Genomic DNA, 19,387 nt, shown 5'->3' on the forward strand with positions numbered 1-19,387 from the left:
CATCTTTAATGCTTCTGAGACTTTAAATTTCTCCTGAAATTTAAGCTTAGCAATCTGAAAGATCACAGTTATAATGATTTCTTGGGAAAATATAAGATTTAAAGAAAACTTGAATTCTGAGGTATAAATAGTACCAGAGTGCCTAATTACACTATAGAGAATCTGGTTTCATCAAAGTGAACCAGTGCACTCATTTAGATGTATTTTCAAGGATTTTAAACCATTTTATCACATGCAGAAATAAAGGCCTTTCAGGATTAAAACACCTTTTTTTCTAAGTATGTATCAATAGTACCTTCGAGTACATTATAATCCATGATTATCTGAGAAAATGAGTTTGAAGTTAACCTGCCCTAAATGGTAGTTTGAAAAACAAATATTTTGAAACTTGCTCTTACTTTTTTCACATAATATGAATAAATCCAAGCCAACTTCCAAATATACTTTTGAATTTTAAATGCTCATTTGGAATATTAAGCATTTAACAGGAGATAAATTTAACTGTTAGAAATATTAGAAAATATTAGAAAATATTTACTTTCACTTAGTTAATTTTACCAAAAAGGCAATTACAGAGAGGCCTGACAGAAAATTCTAGCTTAAGCATTAGCAGCAACAAAGATTAACATTTAGTCTCTCTCCCGTCTCAGTTATCAATCATCAAATTAAATTTGCCATTTAGGTGAGAACCTAGTATTTTCAATGTAGATAATCTTGGAGTTATTCCTAGAAAAATAATTTAGGCATACTACATCCCTTTTTCTTTCTGTAGGACTAAATATGCTTGGCAAAATGGAAAGGATTACATACATTATGGAGAGAAAAAGTGGACCAATTTAAAGTATGCATTTATTGTTATGCCCATTCCTATACCTTTCAGAGAAACTAGAGGCAATAAAATCTGAAAAGTCATGACATTGAGCAGCAGCATCTTCAAGTGAGAGAATTTTTTCCCCCCAAATTGGGATTTCTCCATGCTGCAGCCATCAGGGAGCCTCCTCGGGTTCCACTGGGCATTCAGACTCACAAGACACAAATAGGCCACAACTGGCATTATATTCCCTCGGCAGGATACAGGACAGGGAGCAGACACAGGTCAATGGAGGCGTTTGTCTTTCCCAGGCATCCTAACACCAATACTGAGGGTAGGCTCTGGCTCTCAGATGTCAGCTTAGGAGCCCCATGTTTCAACTAAAGTTGACCCTTGAACAACACAAGAGATAGGGGCACCACCCACTCATGCAATAGGTAATTCAGGTGTAACTTTTGACTCCTCCAAAACTTAACTACCAATAGCCTGCTATTGACTGGAAGCCTTCTCAATGACATAAACAGTAGATTGACACATATTAATGTTATATTATATACTGTATTCTTACAATAAAGGAAGCTAGAGAAAAATAAAGTGTTCTTAATAAAAATCATAAGGAAGGGAAAATACATTTGCAGTACTATACTATATCAATACCGTAAGTTTTAAAAAAATTCATGTGTAAATGAACCCAGGCACTTCAAGCCTGTGTTATTCGGGGTCGACTGTGCTGTATATAGGAGCCAACATCTCTGTACCTCCATAGTCAGAGCTTGCAGAGTTCCCTCAGAGGACATAAGCTATGACACGGGTCACTCAGGGATGCTCAAACCTGTGACTCCTTACTAGATTTTTAAAGTTAGTTTTCAGTTTTCCCAGTTCAAATACAGCTTGGTAATCAGGGGGGGACATTTTACCATAAGCCATGTTACCTAGTAACACAGCTGACGTCCACCTTTATCAGGTTTCCAGGAGAACACGGAGAGAGAGTTAACCCAAGGTCAGGCTTGTCATAGAGCAGCAGAAAGGGCTTCACTAATCCTCTCCCCACACCTGGTAACTCAGGAGTTAGAAAATTCTGCTCTATTTTGCCTTGAAGGGAGCTTTTCCTGGTTTTAATTTCCAGCCACCTGAGTTTATCCCAGACAGAATTCCTGGGCATATCTAAAAACCACTACGTTGCATTCTCCTCTGGTGCTCAGAAGAATGAGCTTCTAAGAGGGACAACCTGTAGGGAAATAATACTTTTCCTACATGCTTAAAACATAGATGCTCAGGGGTTTAAAATATATGTAGGACTCACTGATAGCTAGTTCTAAATCAGGCTGACTTTCTGTTTAAGAGCAATTTCATATCCTCTCCGGTTAATTCCAAAGCATGTTGGTAATACACGGATATCTATGGAGTGTGTATGTTGCTGTCTTATCTCTTTACCAGGTGTGCATTGAGACATACACATGTAGCTGTCACCAGCGTAGTATAAACACTGCTGTGCGGGCCACTCTCAGTCAGATGCTGAGTGACTTGACTTTACAGTTACGACAAAGGCAGGAGAATACGGTGAGCCACACGTTCATCACAGCCTTGCCAGTGTCTCTGTGTGTAACCGCATGTATGTGTCCCCCGCCCCACATATCCCCCACCCCACGAGCTCCCCACCCCCACACTCTGCCAGGGCTGCTCCTTACTGAAACAATGGAAGGGCTGGCTTGGTTTTGAAGAACATTTATTTATGTAAATTAAGCTCCTTAAATATATATTTGCCTGTTTCACTCCAAAGCTTTGGGAGTTTTTTCCTTACAGTTTCTGTCTTTTTTTTAGTCATTATTTTGAAATTCACTTTTCTTTTGTAATCTTTTTTTAATTCTCAGATTAAAAATATGTTATATAAAAATATTATAACATATTAACAAATACCAGAAGTAAATTCAAAATTAATAGCAGTTAATTCCATGCTTTGAGGCTTGTATCTGTGGGTTTCTTGCTAACTAAAGAATCGTGACTGGTGGTCTCCTTGACCTGCGGGCACTGGCAGAGTGAGGCTGGACTTGTCATCTTTCTGTCATCAAAACACCCTGGAGCTTTTTGCTCTAAACTTGAACAGATTGTCTAAAATGAGTGTTCCAGGGAAAACATAAATGTAATTGGCTTCTTGCATAAATTATCTTCCGGGAACGTTAATGAGGAGATGATTCCTCTTCAAAATTGGTGTTTTGTTTTTTAAATCTGCCTCTGTAAGAACTCAGATTAAAGTTCTTTTAAAATCTGCAAGAAGTATTCTGAAGTGAACACTGTTGTTTTTTAGAATGGGAAACATCAGTCACAGTCTGAAATATCTCAGAAATTAATTTTAGAATGAGATTTTATGTTTAACTTCAAATATTGCTAACTTTTAACTTCAATTATTATGTAATTTTTAGAAAATCTCATGAAAGCAGGACTTGAGTGGAACTTTTGAGATTATCTGGTCAAATTTTTTCATTCCTCATAAAAACAGATGAGGACATGAAGCCCAAAGAGATGAAATTGAAATCTAAAATTAATGAGCTTACCAGTGAGAGAGCCAGAACTAATCCCTGCTCTCCTGAGTCCCAGCCCAGGTGATTAATTGAGCTCTGGCAGCCAGTGTTGGGAAAAACAAACACTAATCAGATAAAAACTAATATTGATATTTTTCTTTTGTATTTTCTATATCCAAAGTTCAAGTTTCTATTTAAAAAGTAATTGTTTTAATTTTAAATTTTTAAAAATATATTTTTATTGATTCCAGAGAGGAAGGGAGAGGAAGAGAGAGAAAAAAAATCAATGATAAGAGAATCATTGATTGGCTGCCTCCTGCACGCCCCCTACTAGGGATCGAGCCTGCAATCCGGGCATATGCCCTTGACTGGAATGGAACCCATGATGCTTCAGTTCACAGGCTGATGCTGAGCCAAACCAGCTAGGGCAAATTTTAGGTATTTTTATTATATTAGCTTATTCTTTGTTAAAATTATTTAATGTATGCTAGCATTTGAATGTGGTGGTGTGACAATATTAGTTTAAAATAAGTTCAAATCTATAAATAGAAAACATTAAGAGAAAAAAAGTATTTTTAATGGAAATAAACCCAAGATATTGAAAATTATCATGTTCATATACAGTCAATCATATTCCATCTTTGCTAAATAGCCACATGGTGAAATATTAGACTAGTAATGATATCTTAATGTTTTGAGATGAAATATTTCAATACAACTTTGTAGTTTCAGAGTGATTTCAATTATATTAGTCATTTAATCTTATTTTTAAAATTTTAAGTAGGAGATTATTAGGTTTCAAATGACTCAGCCTTACAGCTCATGTTGCTCTTTTGTAAGAATGGTAACAGGTATAGTTGGTAAGAGCTGGCTAAAACCCAAGGGTTATTTGCCTCTGTCCTGTGTGGCTAATCAGCCTTCTGGTCCTGCTCATCACTGACCATCTGGACTCACCCCAACCGGAGGCAAGATCTTAAACTAGGTAGAAAATTAATGTTTCCTATTACTGCCTTTCTGTTACTCATGCGGTCCCTGGAGAGATTTTCATGTCCCAGAAAGACTCAGTGCTCAGTATCCTAATATTCAGAGCATCTGTGATGTCTACTAGAGAGACTAAGTCTTGCCACCTAAGAACGGTTATTTTAAAAAGCCATTAAAGGGCATGGTCCAAGGAGGCTATGTGTTCTCCCTCGGGACACTGAGCATTACCTGGGGAATCTGTGTGGTGTTCAGTGTGACCCATCACTGGAAAGACATTGCAGGCCATCTCAGAATTAGAAAGACTTAAATGCTATGGAAAGAAAATCAATCTAGAACGCCCAAAGCACTAACATGAACTGTGCCTTCAACCTAATGTCTGCCTGCGTCCCACTCCACTCCCAGTACAGGTTAGCATTTCACAAAGAATATTTGTGGAAGCAGCTGAGCTTGCAAATTAGGGAACAGAGAGTACTAGAAATATGTTCCTATAACAAGTTTCAAGACAAACAGTGCCATAGGATGATTTATATGTCTTGTAGGTGATTAAATGAAAATGCCCTCTTACTATCTTATCTCCCTGTGCTAAGTGTTGGGGAGACTGTAGAGCCTAGTTCCTATTCTCTGCTCAGTAGTCATGGAATTCTCCCTGCAATGGAAGTTGGTGTAACTATTTGTAAGTACCTTTCCCTTCCTATTCTCCCTTCCTTCAAGGTTCTGCCTCTACCTTGATAGTCCTGGATCTACTAAGCGATAGCCTAGACTAGTTGGTCTGGTCAGACAGTTGGAAATTAATATGCCACCCATCAAATAGGAAACTGGTACTTCTGACCAGCAGTCATCTTTGGACCTGGATTTTGAAGTCCAGAAACAGATCCTTCTATGACTAAGACTCTGTATTCCTCAGGTGCCAGAGTGTAGTCTGTGACCTTGAGAAATATAATTATCCCTGCAAAGGCAACTCAGCTGTTTAGATGGGTATTGCCCCCAGTCATAGCTCAGCACCTGGAATGAGATAGTGTATCATGGGGCTTAAACTCCCAGGAAGTTTATGGACTCTTGAATGAATTATTTTTGCAACTGATAAGTTCAGTTCCAGACATATATTCTCCTAAATACCATGAATAATGAAATGCTATCAAGACCTGGAGGGTGAGCTTAGGTGAGTTAGCTGAGCCCAGAGCACTCAAAATGACATCTTGTGTCTAAGAATTTTCCATTGTTTAAGTCCGGGTTTTTTCTTGCCTGAATCTACTAATTGTCCTGTGTGTGTGTCTCCCTTACTAGATAATTGAAAACCCAGATGTCCCACCGGAATTCGGGAATCAAGGTATTGAATTTGATTTTCGCTAGTTCTCAGTTTAAAAAGTGGGTATTAGAATGCCTCCCGTGTGCTTGGTGTTGGGGATGTAGGGACGAGTAGAGCTCTCAGGGTAGTCCACCTCTCTCCTTGGAGCTTCTGTTCAGCTTTGCCTTACATGGTATGATTAAACCAGCTGTTGTCTTCCTTCTGTTCCTGCACTCTTATGCCAGCCACCCCTGTTCCTGTCCAACAGTGAGAGGGAAAGGAGCTCTTCATAGACCTTCCTGTTGGAGGATGGTTTTTTAGTTCCGTCGTTCTTTATGAAATCGGGTGTATTAATTGTTAAAATGAGAATGAGATGGAGGGAGGTAGAACCCTGATTGGTACAAAGTGCTATTGCACCCGAAGTATGTTTGTGAAGTACCAGTTTTTTGATATGAAAAAGGAGTCATCTCACAAGGAATCTTGCAGAAGGATAGGAATCAAGGTAAGGAACTCTCATTCTGACCCCACAGGAAAAAGAAAAAACAGAGGTCTACATGTAATTGATAAGCAGTTTGATTTTTTTTTAATGTTTGGTAGTATTGTTTTCGGAAAGAGATATGGAAAATTCAAATCATCTTATCGTAAAAAAATGGAAATGTACGTTTTATATCACATTTTATTCAGTGATTTAAAAATATTGGAAAAATTTCCCTTTTTGATATTTTTGACAGTTAACAGGGAGAAGGGGTGGAGTAGAGAGACGATGGGAATGGAAGGGAGGGAGAGCTATACACAGCCACAATGAGGAGAAAAAGAGTAAATAAAAGAAACGAGAGAAGAGTATCTGAAGTCATTTTCTAAATCATTGCTGGAGTGGTTGTTTTCGCCACATCTCGCTGTGTTCTCGGGCTGTGGACTAGAAGTGCTACAGATTCTCTTCACCTTTTAATGCTCTCAGTGATAGGCTCCAACATTTTCTACCCCTCTTTCCTTCTCCTTTGGCAATTGCAGTTCCCATAACATCTTCACTTTATTGTAGAATGATTTTATATACCGGAAAGCAGTTCAAAGTCCTCTTGGTCAAAGATACATCTTTAAAAATATATATTAGTACAAAATTGATGGACTCATTTGAAATTTATCTAAAATTGAGTTTAAAGACTACTTATGGGTTTTATTTTTTTTAATGTTTTTATTGATTTTCAGAGAGCAGAAGGGAGAGGGAGAGATAGAAACATCAATGATGAGAGAGAATCATTGATAAGCTGCCTCCTGCATGCCCCCTACTGGGGATGGAGCCCGAAACCTGGGCATGTGCCCTGATTGGGAATTGAACCATGACCTCCTGGTTCATAGGTCAATGCTCAACTACTGAGCCACACCAGCTGGGCAGTTTTATTTATTTTAACCTATGTTTTATCATTTTACCTTTCTCTCTCTCTCTCTCTCTCCCTCTCTCCCTCTCTCTCCCTCTCCCTCTCCCTCTCCCTCTCTCTCCTTTCTTTCCTCCCTGAATTTAAGATAACAAATTCTAAGGATCAGCACTTCTCTTTCCCCTTCCCTCTTCCAACTTTACTTTTATTTCTCTCTTACACTCTGGTCATTTTTTTCTCTATCTTCCTTGACTTCATGGTCACTCATTTATTTATACATTCATCAAATACTTAGCCACATTTGTATAGATCTTTACAGGTTTTTATTTTAAAAAACACACACACAAATGCTCCCACTTGTTACTTTCCTTGGCCCAATTATTTGGTGTAATGGGTATTATCTCATCTTACCACAAGAAAAACTGACACCCAAGCTTATGCAGTCAGCAAGTTGTGGACCAGTACTTAGGTCGATTCCAAATGTCAGCCTTTTCCCAGTGCACTCCAGTGCTTCTGTGAGAGTTTTGTTGCTGGTTTCAGAATTTGAACATGTTTTTTATTATTTTTTCTGACATTTGCTGTTGCTCCATTAAGACCAGAGCTCTGAGGATGTTGGACAAATAAAGTGGGTGAAGAAGATGACCAAATTGTTTTGCCCTCTTTCTCTAGCTTCCTAGTTTGAAAAGCCCACCTTTCTTAAATGCTGCCATATTTTATCACGTTGAGATACAATTCTGCTCCACAAAACCCAGAAAAACAAGAGGTCAGAATAAGGGACACATATATAGTCTACTGGCCTAAACATTGAGAAAATCATTGTCAGTTGTGGTGATTCTTACCTAAATGTCTTTTCATTAAGTGTGAATGAATTTCATAAGAAACAACCTATTTTCTTTTTAGACTATCTTTTGAGTGTTTTACTTTAGAAAGGAGTTATTATATTAAAATGTGTTATACTTCCTTGGTGGCCTAAGGAAGTCAGCATCTAAAAATCATCTTTTTAGTCCTGAAAACATAAAAAGGAGGATGGGAAGGACCGTTGAGGGACCTTCAAGTGCGCCTGCTGATGTCTAATAACCTCCTGTTTGCAGGGTCAACCGTAGAGGCCCTCTGTGACGACCTCGTCTCTGTGCTCACTGTTCTGTGTGAGAAGCTACAAGCCTCCATCAAGTAAGTGCCTTCAGAATCGGTGCTCTTATTCACTAACAGTCTATTACCAAAGTGACTTTTGTCTTTAACAATATGCAAAATATAGGCAGAGTATAGGACGATGGCTCCTCCCATTGGTATTAATTTCTGAGAATTGGTTTCAGTGGCCTTGGGCAAGCCTGCATTGCCCAATACTATTACTGATGGATATAACTTTCTGATGAGAAAATGCAAAGAGAGTCAGTCCCTCAAGCATGGATCTGAATGGAAAGAATGTTGGCTGAGAGCTAGTAGCTGTGAAGGCTAGTCCTCACCGGGACATATCCCAGCTGTGACCCTGAGTCTCATCACACTGTTGCACCTTTCTCCTCTGTTACAGGCAGGTTGGACTGTGTGGTCTTTTTCTGTCTCATCGAACATTTCCTGAGCCTCTGAGCTCACATGCACATCTTTAAAAAGAACATGTTACTCTGACTTTTATATACTTTTCACTTTTATGCCAATTTAATTTAATCAGCTGTCAAGGATGCTTTTTCTGAACCCTCTACCCCCGTCTTATCATTATTAGGGAATAAAACAAAGACCACTAAAACTTTGAAAAGTACAAAGGCTATGTTCACTACTTTGCAAGCAAGGGAAAACCAATAAGCTAAACTTTGTTTCTTCTGAGTAGTTTACTAAGGGAAAACTCTAAAGGTTTTTAAGTGCTAGAAAAGTTGGGGAACTCATGGTAATTTGCCATTAATAACCCAAAACTAGCCATCAGGATAAGTCAGAATGAGTCTGTGTGTCTACAAATGATAAATTAAAGTGTGTCTTTGTTGATTGGTCAGGCAAGAGTCCTCACCTAGGTCCAGGAAGGGCTTTAAGTTCATGGTTCTTTAAAATATGGATGTCTCTAACATCAGCTACAGGGACCCCCCATGTGTAGAGTGACCACATGACCTAGTTTACCTGGGACCATCCAAGTTCATGCCTGTTGCAATTATTATAAACATTCAGTGCTGATATAAGAAGTTCTGGTGTAAGTGGAATTTTTCAACTGCACAGTGCCTAGCATGTAGTAACGACTTGACAAATATTAGCTCTAAAATGGTCTTTTTCCTTTCAGCATTGCCAGTGCTAATTCTAGCTTATGATGCATTTGGAACATTGAGCTTCTTATATCAGAAATTTGACTGTAGATTATTAGAAAAACATATGGCACAAACATTCATTGCAAATGCATACAGATTAGAAACTAAAAGTCATAGATTTCTGTCAGTTACTAAAAAAAAATGTTTTTGAACCATATGACTAGAGAGCTACAAGCCGCCATCAAGTAAGTGCCTTTAAGTGGGGAAAGTAACTCCTGTGACATGTATATGTTTTTCTAGGGTTTCTGATTGGACATTGGATCAAAGATACTTTAGGCATATTGTGATATTCAGCTTAATAGTTTCCTTGCTTGGTTTTTCAATGCACTTCTGCCTCTGGATACTGTTTACCTTTTTTGAATCTGGTCTTTCCCATCATGATTCTATTACCCTAAGATGGGGGTTCTATTGCTAAAGAATCTGAGGGTGCAGCATGCTTTGTACAGCTTCAGTAGAAAACCTTTAAGTCCACCTGGTCAGGTACTATCATGCGCTTGGCTACTGTCACTCTGGCAGTTGTGTTAATTCTCCTTGTTAACTTTTCACACCTCTTACCATTTCTTCTGGTTTTATTTTCATAACTCCGTGTGTTTCTGTTAGCTAAACTTGACACCTCTCTTACCTTCTAAATATCTTCTTTCTCTGAAATCACGCTATGGTCAGGACGTCCCTTCAACAACCATCTCCAAAATACCTCCTAGGACTTTAGCTCTGTAGAGATATGTATCCATGACATGTTCAATCTCTCAGGAAGATCCAGAGAATGCATTCAGGTACTCAGAATAACTCGAATGCCTTGGAGATATGGTATTAATAGAATTCTATATTAGGCGAGTTACATGATGTTTATATCCAAGAACTTTTGGAAGGATAATTGGGCTTAGGAATATATTTATTCATTCTCTTCCTGTTCGTCTCCCACCACCCTCTCCTCCCCACACAGAATGTCAAGGAAGAATCTGCACCAAAGCAGTCTTGGAATCCATGAACACTGTTCTGTGTTCATCTCGTGTGTTCTAATTCCATTCCACTGCTCACACAGTGGCGTAAGTCCCTCTCTCCCTTTTCTAACTGAATCTGAACTGTTTTAGGGGAAGCAAAGTCAGAATCATTCAAGAGAAAACTCTGGAGGTTCAGAACGTGCCTCCCGGTTGCCTGGCAGAAGTCCCGCCAGGACGGGCAGCTGCTTAGCCCCCACAGGCTCCTGGTCCACTCAGGAGACTTGTTCTCCATGGGTCCTGCACCTGCAAGAAATTCAGAGATGAACAGAAAATGAGGCCAGCAGACACTCAGCCTGCCAGCCATGAAATGCTCAAACAAAAGACCAGGCAAAATGACTCACACCCTCCTGCGCAGGCAGATTTTTCTCTAGTGTGTTTGAAAGAGTTGGCTGGTTTCTAGGCTCCTTTCCGCCTTGTGCATCCTACACATTTTTCCGTCTAGAGTCAGACAAATATCACACACACACACACACACACACACACACACACACATACACACACAGTGCACATGCCTATGTGTGTGTAGTGAGGGGCATGCATGGACAGTGCTTACATTTCAAACAGCCCCTCTAATGACATGATTCGTGTAAGGTCATTAGCACCTGTTTTTCCAGGTGCTGCAACCCACAGAAAAGCTGCCACATTTGATCTCCAAGGAGACTCCCAGGCCAATTACCTTGGCAATGCATTCTCCCTGTCATCTGATGCCTGGGGGTTGCCACAGCCACTTCACAGATACTCATAGGAACCTGGGCTGCTCAGGGAAGCCTGTGGGTGTAAGTGTACAGACACAGGAATTCCATCCCTGGCCCAAGAGTGGCTAATCATGTCTTGTCTTTCTTCCTCTTCCCTAGCCACCACTCTCCTCTTGGCAAAGAATAATTTTTGAGGAGACTCAGCCTTGACCCCTATCTCCTTCTACCCTCTGAGGGTTTTGTGGAGTACATCCAAACCGGAGTGGAATTCCCTTCTCAAAACCATCGCATTATCTTTATCATTGTACAGTTCTCTTTTGACAAAGGAGATCTCTGAGTCAGCAAATGTTTTCTGTAAAGGGCCACATGCTATCTCTGTGTCCTGTTCATTTTTGGTTTGGTTTTATTTTACAACCCTTCAAAAATGTAAAAATCTTTTTTAGTTAATAGGCCATGGCAGGATTTCTCCCTCAGGCTGTATGTAGCTTTCCAACTGGTTTTAAAGCATTGTCAGTTTTACCGAGCTGTATCACCAAGGTACTTAACATAGCACTGAAGTGTGGGTCCCCAGCCCCTTCTTCCGATCCTTTGTCTGACAGCTGTGTGGCCATTGTGTGGATGTGACCGGGGCTTTGGGGGGAGGGGGGGGTCTGGTATTAACTCCCCTTCTTTCCTGTCTCCGTAAGTTTCGAGTCTGCCTGTCACTGGTCTTGCCTTTTCCTTCTGCCCCCTTCTCCTGGAAGTTATTTGAACTGTTAAGGGCATTAAGCTTCCTTTGGGCATATTTTCACTTTAAATCAGGAGAAAAGAGAGACAACCAAAATTATTTTTTAAAACAAGTTTCTCCTTTCACTGAACATTTTCATTCCACTCAGGATTTCTGAATGAATTGGCTTAAAAATGTGTCCTTGAGCATTAAATGCTTCCTTACCTAATTCTGGTGGGTTAGGCAGCAGACGTAATCTGGGTATGAGAATGTGCGTCCCAGCCCTGGCCGCGTGGCTCCATTGGTTGGAGCATCGTCACAGAGTTGGTTCCTACTCAGGGCTGAGGGATCTATTCCAACGCTCTCTTCTTGGCTTATAGAAGGCCGCCTTCTTCCCATGTCTCTTCACATTATCCTGCCTCTGTGTATCCTTGTCTCCAAATTTCTTCTTTTTATAAGGACACCAGTCCTATTGGGTTTGGACCCAGTCTAATGACCCCACTTTAACTTGCTTGCCTTTATAAAGAACCTATCTCCTGAAAGGTCCCATTCTGAGGTATTGGGGGTTAGGACTTCAACATATGAATTGAGAGGAGGACACATTCAACCCATAACACTAACCCCTCCCCCAACTAACATTTCTGTAATGCCTACCATTTTCCCAAGTGTTTCCCACACATCACCTCTAACCTTGCCTTGGTTTTGTTCTGCAGCGACAGTCAGCAGCTGCAGCTGCTGTACCTGGAGTGCATCCTGTCCATGCTCAGCAGCTGTTCCTCCTCCATGCACCTGCACAGGGGCTTCACAGACCTGACCTGGTGAGCGCCCCCCGCCCCCACACCAGCCCGAGAGCTTGCTTTTTCCCCCGCTGTGCCCGTGGGTCCCTTCCCACAGCCCCCATGACCCACCAGGCCTTTCATCTGTGTAAATGTTCTCGCAGGGAAAGTAGGGAAGTTGCTTTGCTGACATGCAGCGGAGCGAAACTGATGATTACTGCAGCAGAATAGGCCTCCAAGGCCCTGTTACAGATTGTTTACATCATTGGATCGTGAGACTCAGAAACGAGGAAATTATTTTCTAGGTTATTCATTTGTTCTAAAAGCATATAAAGGCTCCGGAAAGTTATTCGGGGTGGCGGGGGAGGAGCAAGAAATACTGAACATTATTCTTAGCCCTACCCTGGTACATTTTCCATCTCAACCCGAATACTAGTCACTTAGTCATAGTCAGAGATTCACACAAGAGACGGGGCCTGCAGGCAGCCAGCTAGTTGCTCTGGGTTCCTGGGCTTATCCACAGGGAGGAATATGAATGATATGTGTCAGAATTTTAAATAAACTTCTCAAAATAATTTTGTTACTTATAGGAAAAGGAAGCTTTATAACTGAGCTATTTCACATTTTTAGTCTATTTCTCTATGTAAGATGGTTTCTTGGTGCTTCTCTTGATATTTTATTTAGTTAACCATAGTTTGACTTAGGAGAAAAAGTATTTTATTCTTATACTCACAAATGATGGAGAGACATGGAAAACTGAGGCAGGACGTAGGCAAAAAAAGGAACAATAGCCCTGACCGGTTTGGCTCAGTGGATAGAGCATCGGCCTGCGGACTGAAAGGGTTCAGGTTCGATTCCGGCCAAGGGCATGTACCTTGGTTGCGGGCACATCCCCAGTGGGGGGTGTGCAGGAGGCAGCTGATCGATGTTTCTCTCTCATCGATGTTTCTAACTCTCTATCCCTCTCTCTTCCTCTCTGTAAAAAATCAATAAAATATATATATATTTTTTAAAAAGGAACAATAAAGAACCCAACTCTATAGTCATTTGTGTGGCATCTGTGTTTGCACTCAGGATAGTATTCACATTTGATCCTTTGGCTTGTAGTGAAACTCATTTTTCTCCCCATCTCTTCCCAGGAAAAACCTTTGCCCTGCTCTGATCGTGATCCTGGGGAATCCAGTTCATGACAAAACCATCACCTCTGCTCACAGCAGCAGCACGAGTGCCAGCATGGAGTCGGACTCGGCGTCTCCAGGCATTTCCGACCATGGCCGGGGCTCGGGCTGTTCCTCCACCGCACCTGCCCTGAGTGGGCCTGTGGCTCGGACCATCTATTACATTGCAGCCGAGCTGGTCCGGCTGGTGGGGTCGGTGGACTCCATGAAGCCCGTGCTCCAATCTCTCTATCACCGCATGCTGCTCTACCCCCCACCCCAGCACCGGGTGGAAGCCATCAAAGTAATGAAAGAGGTAGGGATGCAGTAAAGAATACCACTGGGCATGCCAGGGACTGAGCACAGTATATTTAAGCAAGAAGCACTTGGAAAATGTGTACCAATCACCTGCTCGGACTTCATTGCTACCACACTCTATCCAATAACAGATAGTCTCTTTAGGGTTGAGGGGTGTGTGTGTGTGTGTGTGTGTGTGTGTGTGTGTGTGTGTGTTATGTGTATACACGTGTGCACGTGCATGTGGAGCAGGGGTCAGGAGGGGTATAACTGCTCACTGATACAAAGCCATTTGATAATCTGAGCTGTATGCATCTGATTGGGCCCTGGGTTGAGATTCTATTCTGCTCCCTTAGGCACTGTTTGTGCAGATGTGTTTATCTACTCATCTTTGCCAAAATTGGATTTCAAAATTTTATACTCAGGTTTTACATTACCCAGAAAAGAGTTTTACTAATGGGACCCTTCGCCCCATCCCTTCTTAGGCCTTGTATCTCCCAAACATCATGATCCTGGTGAGAATATAAAGGTTGTCCATACCAGCGTGCTTCTTCATGGTTTTGAGGAGGAATTTGGGTTATTTTAAAGGTACAAGAATTCCTCTGCTTTCTCTCAACTAACAAAAAAGAAAAGCAATCAACATTTTTGTATTTGAAAACTTGGTTGTGAGGGTCAAATTGCACTTCCTTTGGGTACCTAACACCAAAACAACAGAGTAGCAAAATTCCCTTGTTGATGACTCATTTATTCTAAGCAGTATTTGTTACCCACCATTTCTAAAAAGCTTAATTTTAAATGCTCTTGGTGTTGTTTTAATGAGAGTTGACTGTAATGAATGATGGCAAGTTCTGATCCTGTGTTTCTAGAAATGAAAAAGGGAGCCAGATTGAATTGCTGGTTAAGAAAATCGATGAGCACACAATGATAACCACATCTTTTTCTTACCTACTTTATATCAGGCACTTCACATCATTAGCTTTTGATATTCATGATGACTTTGCAGTGTTGCAGATCATTGCTTCAGGCAGTGGAGATCAAAGGGTCAGCTTTAATAACCAACGAATACTAGGTTGGTGAATACGACATAGTTTGGGAGGCTAGACTACATTGTTACCACCCAAACAGCAAACCTCACCTGCAGACCCAGCCCTGCCCATTAAGCTGGTAATGTGGGCAGTAGAAGTGGACATTTTCTGAATAGGCAGGTCTTTAAGAAAAGCCATGCATGCTCACCTCCTCCTGAATTCACCACTGGGAAGAAGTGAGAGAAAGAGAGAAGAGAGGCCCAGAATTTTATTACACTGAATGTTCCTCCCACAGAAACATGATGTCAAGAAAAAGGATTTTCTCTCCTACAAAGAAACTAAGTCTTCAAATGGTCAAATGATTTGCCCAAAGTCACCAAGAGAGAGAAATGGTGCAAACGCTGGTCTAGCTGAGCCTAAACCTATGGTCATTTCCTATACCACACTTACTACTGGACTTAACTTTGATATTGCAATGAAAATTATTCTAGGAGCTCCTTTGCTGGAGCTGGCTCAGTGAACCTCTCGTAATCCTACGTTTAAAAATCAGAGTTCAAATCCACCAGCCACATTATAGTAGCTAAATCATTTAACTCTGAACTTACAATTTTTCATCTGAACATAGTAGTGATATTCCAAAGGGTGGGAGTTCAAAATGTGATCAAGTTTGTATAAGTACATTGTAAGCATAAAATGCTAAACAAATATTTGGTGCAATTATTGCTAATCTAAGGAAGAGAAAAGCAAAGCATGAAGAATGGAAATACTGGTCCTCATTACCTCCTGGCCAGAGTAGTGTACCTGCTGGTCTCTTTGTCTCCTGCTTGTCTTCATTTTGTCTTTCTGAACTTAGGTTCATAAATCACCACTGTTGACAGTTTTCCCACTCTCAAATAACTCCTTATCATCTCTCAAGTCTGAATTCCTCTGCTAAGTTTCTAGACTGTTCTGTTTTCATTCTCTTTTTCCAGGATCACTCTTATTCCATCTGACCAACCCCATTCTGTTCAATTCCCACCTTCCTGCCTCTATTCAGACTCCCCCAGTCCTATTGGCCACTTCCACTTAATTGGTTGATTACAATAGGCTAGACACTGCTGGCACCTCACATTGGCTTATTTACAGTCTCCCTTAGGAAGATGATATGCCCAGTTTCCAGATGGAGAACTGAGGCTCCATCAGAAGTTGCTATTTGCCCCAAGTCTTTGTGTGTTGTAGAGTTAAAACATGAACCCAGGTGTTCTAAATATAGCTGCCTCTTTGCTGTCAAAATCCTCCTCCTTTATGGCTTTGCTTCCTCAAACCACTGATTTTGCTCCGCTTAAAATCCCATCCCATCACTTACAATTGATTATATGTGGCAAAACACTGATTGTTTCACAGTTCAGTGTGAAACAAACTTCTTGTCTCCTAAATATATTTTTGTATGTGTTGCTTTTGTATGTTTCCCCTAGTACCTGACACTGCAGAAATTGAATCAGAATAAGCGTTTAATATATTTTGACTATGACAGATGGGCCTGAAAACAGACCATTTGCAAAGAGGGTATTTTGTGAGCAGCAGCAACCTCTGAGTTGACAGGCCCTGGAGTTGTTACTACCCATGGTAGAGCCACTTGATACCTGAATGCTAAAAATACTTTGCCTACTGGGTATGTAGGTGTCTAAATGCATTTAAAATAATGTCTTGACTACTATAAAGGAAATTAGTTATGTTTCCCCCTTTTTCATAGATGTTCTAGCTTCCCAAGGTTATTTTGCAGGGCAAGCACAGAATTAGAGCCCAGCATCTGGTAGCATAGCGTGTCCAGGCAATGCTGCCCCATGGACATAGAAGGCTGACGTGGGCCAGGTTGCTCTGTAAAGCAGTACCTCCTCTTACTATGACAGCGCCAACAATTTAGGAAGGCTGGTAACCTAGAAACCGAAATGTGCTGGGTTTATGCACACAAAACCACTGGGCACCCAGGATGTTTGCTTAGCCTTTTGGAGTTTGAACCCTGGTGTATTATTTCCTGTTCCCTTTGTAATTTTTCGCTCTGCCATATGCCCCCTGTACATATTCATCAAAGACATGCAGGACAGTTTGTTTTTCAAAGTATATTTTCTTTTCTGTTTCACTTTCCCCCCAAAAAGTACACCTTGCTTCCTTCTCTCTCTCCCATGGTTCAGCTTTAGGAGTTTTCTAATCTTTATCAGAGCTGTGACACCCAACCACTGATTTCATATCCCTCATTCCCACCTGAAGAAGCTGACATTAAACATACTGAGGGTTCTTCAGAGGCCTAATTATTCAGTCCCCTTTCCCTCCAGATTTGGAAACAACTGAGTAATAAATACAAGATTAATGTGGGAATTCATATATGTAATCTAATTTATTACTGATAAATCTAGATTAGAGAATGTAATGGATCCCAAGAGAAAGGGATATTTCCCACTCCATTCCTCCTGAAATGACTTACCCTTCTAGCAAGAAATGGGGCAGCGAGAGGCCCATATGCCTAACCACTTCACTTGAATGCAGGCCTAGGTGTGTGTGTGTGTGTGTGTGTGTGTGTGTGTGTGTGTGTGTGTGTGTGTATGTGTGTGTTGGGGGAGATTTCAATGTCAAAGAAATAGAATGTGGAGAAAAACGTGGAAGCTTCATTTCTGTGCTTCCAAGAGAGCAGAAGCTCCCAATTTCTGGCGTAAAAAAATAGGGAGACAAGGGAAGAAGAGTGCCCCTTAGGATATAACTTTTTCTACTTAATATATCAGGAATGCAAATATAATTCACTTTGAAAATAATAGACATGGGATAACATGTCTGTTCCAAAACACTTAATTAACCAGCCTTTTCTTGAATTAAGTTAACCTCAAATTGAAATATTCCATAGACTTCTACCATATGGAAATAAAGTGAATATTGAACAATTACGAAAATTCTATACACGAAAACTTGTAGGATGCAGCCAAAGCAGTGCACAGAAGGATATTGATAGCTTCAATTGCTTATATTAAAAAACAGCCTAAACTTAGTGTTCTAATTTCCCAACTTAGGAGAAAAGCAGATTAAATTAAAAGCAAGCAGAAATAAGGGAAAATAAGGATAAAAGCAGAAATTAATGTGGTAAATAGGAAACATAACATAGTAGATCAATAGAGTGACAAGTCCCAGGACTCTGAAAAGACTAAGAAAATTTAAAAACTCCTGGAAAAAGCAGTAAAAAAAATTGCAGAATCATTAAAAACAAACAAAAATAAGAATGAAAAAAAATGCTCATAACTATAGATGTTGTAAACATTAAAGAAGGTATTAAGGCACCCTAGGCCACTACATTTGATAACTTAGATAAAATCTATAAATTTCTAAGAAACAACTCAATCTTTAAAAAGTTGGCTCATGCCCTAGCTGGTTTGGCTCAGTGGATAGAGTGTCCACCTGCGGTCTGAAGGGTCCCGGGTTTGATTCCAGTCAAAGGCACATGCCTAAGTTGTGGGCCCAATCCCTAGTAGGGGGTGCACAGGAAGCAGCCAGTCAATGATTCTCTCTCATCATTGATGTGTCTATCTCTAACCCTCTCTGAAATCAATAATACACACACACACACACACACACACACAAAAAATAAAAGACAAACATGCAAATTGACCGTACCTTTGCTATGCCTTAGCCACGCCCACCAGCCAATCAGAGAGACAATATGCAAATTAACCCAACCAAGATGGCAGCCGGCAGCCACGGAGCTGGAGGCTTGGTTGCCCCAATGATGGAGGAAGCTAAGCTTCCCGGCTCTGAGCTCCACTCAAAGCAACAAAGTTTCAATTATAGAAGTTAAATAAACCCCAGATACCTGCTTTCAGCCGGCCGTGGCCATGGAGCTGGAGCGAGCAGGAGGCTTCTCTCCCGCCTGCCATGGGTGGCTCTGAGCTCCACTCAAAGCAACAAAGTTTCAATTATAGAAGTTAAATAAACCCCAGATACCTGCTTTCAGCCGGCCGTGGCCATGGAGCTGGAGCGAGCAGGAGGCTTCTCTCCCGCCTGCCATGGGTGGCTCTGAGCTCCACTCAAAGCAACAAAGTTTCAATTATAGAAGTTAAATAAACCCCAGATACCTGCTTTCAGCCGGCCGTGGCCATGGAGCTGGAGCGAGCAGGAGGCTTCTCTCCCGCCTGCCATGGGTGGCTCTGAGCTCCACTCAAAGCAACAAAGTTTCAATTATAGAAGTTAAATAAACCCCAGATACCTGCTTTCAGCCGGCCGTGGCCATGGAGCTGGAGCGAGCAGGAGGCTTCTCTCCCGCCTGCCATGGGTGGCTCTGAGCTCCACTCAAAGCAACAAAGTTTCAATTATAGAAGGTAAATAAACCCCAGAATAAAAGAAAAAAGAAAAAAAGGAGAGGCTGGGAGCTTCCGTCGTCGCCGGGGGGTTTGGCCAGCCTGAAAACGGCCCTCAGCCCCTCACCCAGACTGGCCAGGCACCCCAGTGGGGACCCCC

At 41.1% G+C, this 19,387-nt stretch overlaps 1 protein-coding gene across 1 annotated transcript in view; it reads left to right on the forward strand.

Annotated features, from left to right (window-relative positions):
* ARFGEF3 (ARFGEF family member 3) overlaps positions 1-19,387 on the forward strand; it is a 132,813-nt gene that overhangs the window by 63,820 nt on the left and 49,606 nt on the right. The window contains exons 7-11 of the mRNA XM_014533926.1: positions 2,249-2,371; positions 5,596-5,638; positions 8,061-8,139; positions 12,370-12,474; positions 13,572-13,905. Of these exons, the coding sequence (XP_014389412.1) occupies positions 2,249-2,371; positions 5,596-5,638; positions 8,061-8,139; positions 12,370-12,474; positions 13,572-13,905 (684 nt within the window). The remainder of the gene's footprint in view (positions 1-2,248; positions 2,372-5,595; positions 5,639-8,060; positions 8,140-12,369; positions 12,475-13,571; positions 13,906-19,387) is intronic.

Source organism: Myotis brandtii, unplaced genomic scaffold, assembly GCF_000412655.1.
Source record: "Myotis brandtii unplaced genomic scaffold, ASM41265v1 scaffold123, whole genome shotgun sequence".
NCBI lineage: Eukaryota > Metazoa > Chordata > Mammalia > Chiroptera > Vespertilionidae > Myotis > Myotis brandtii.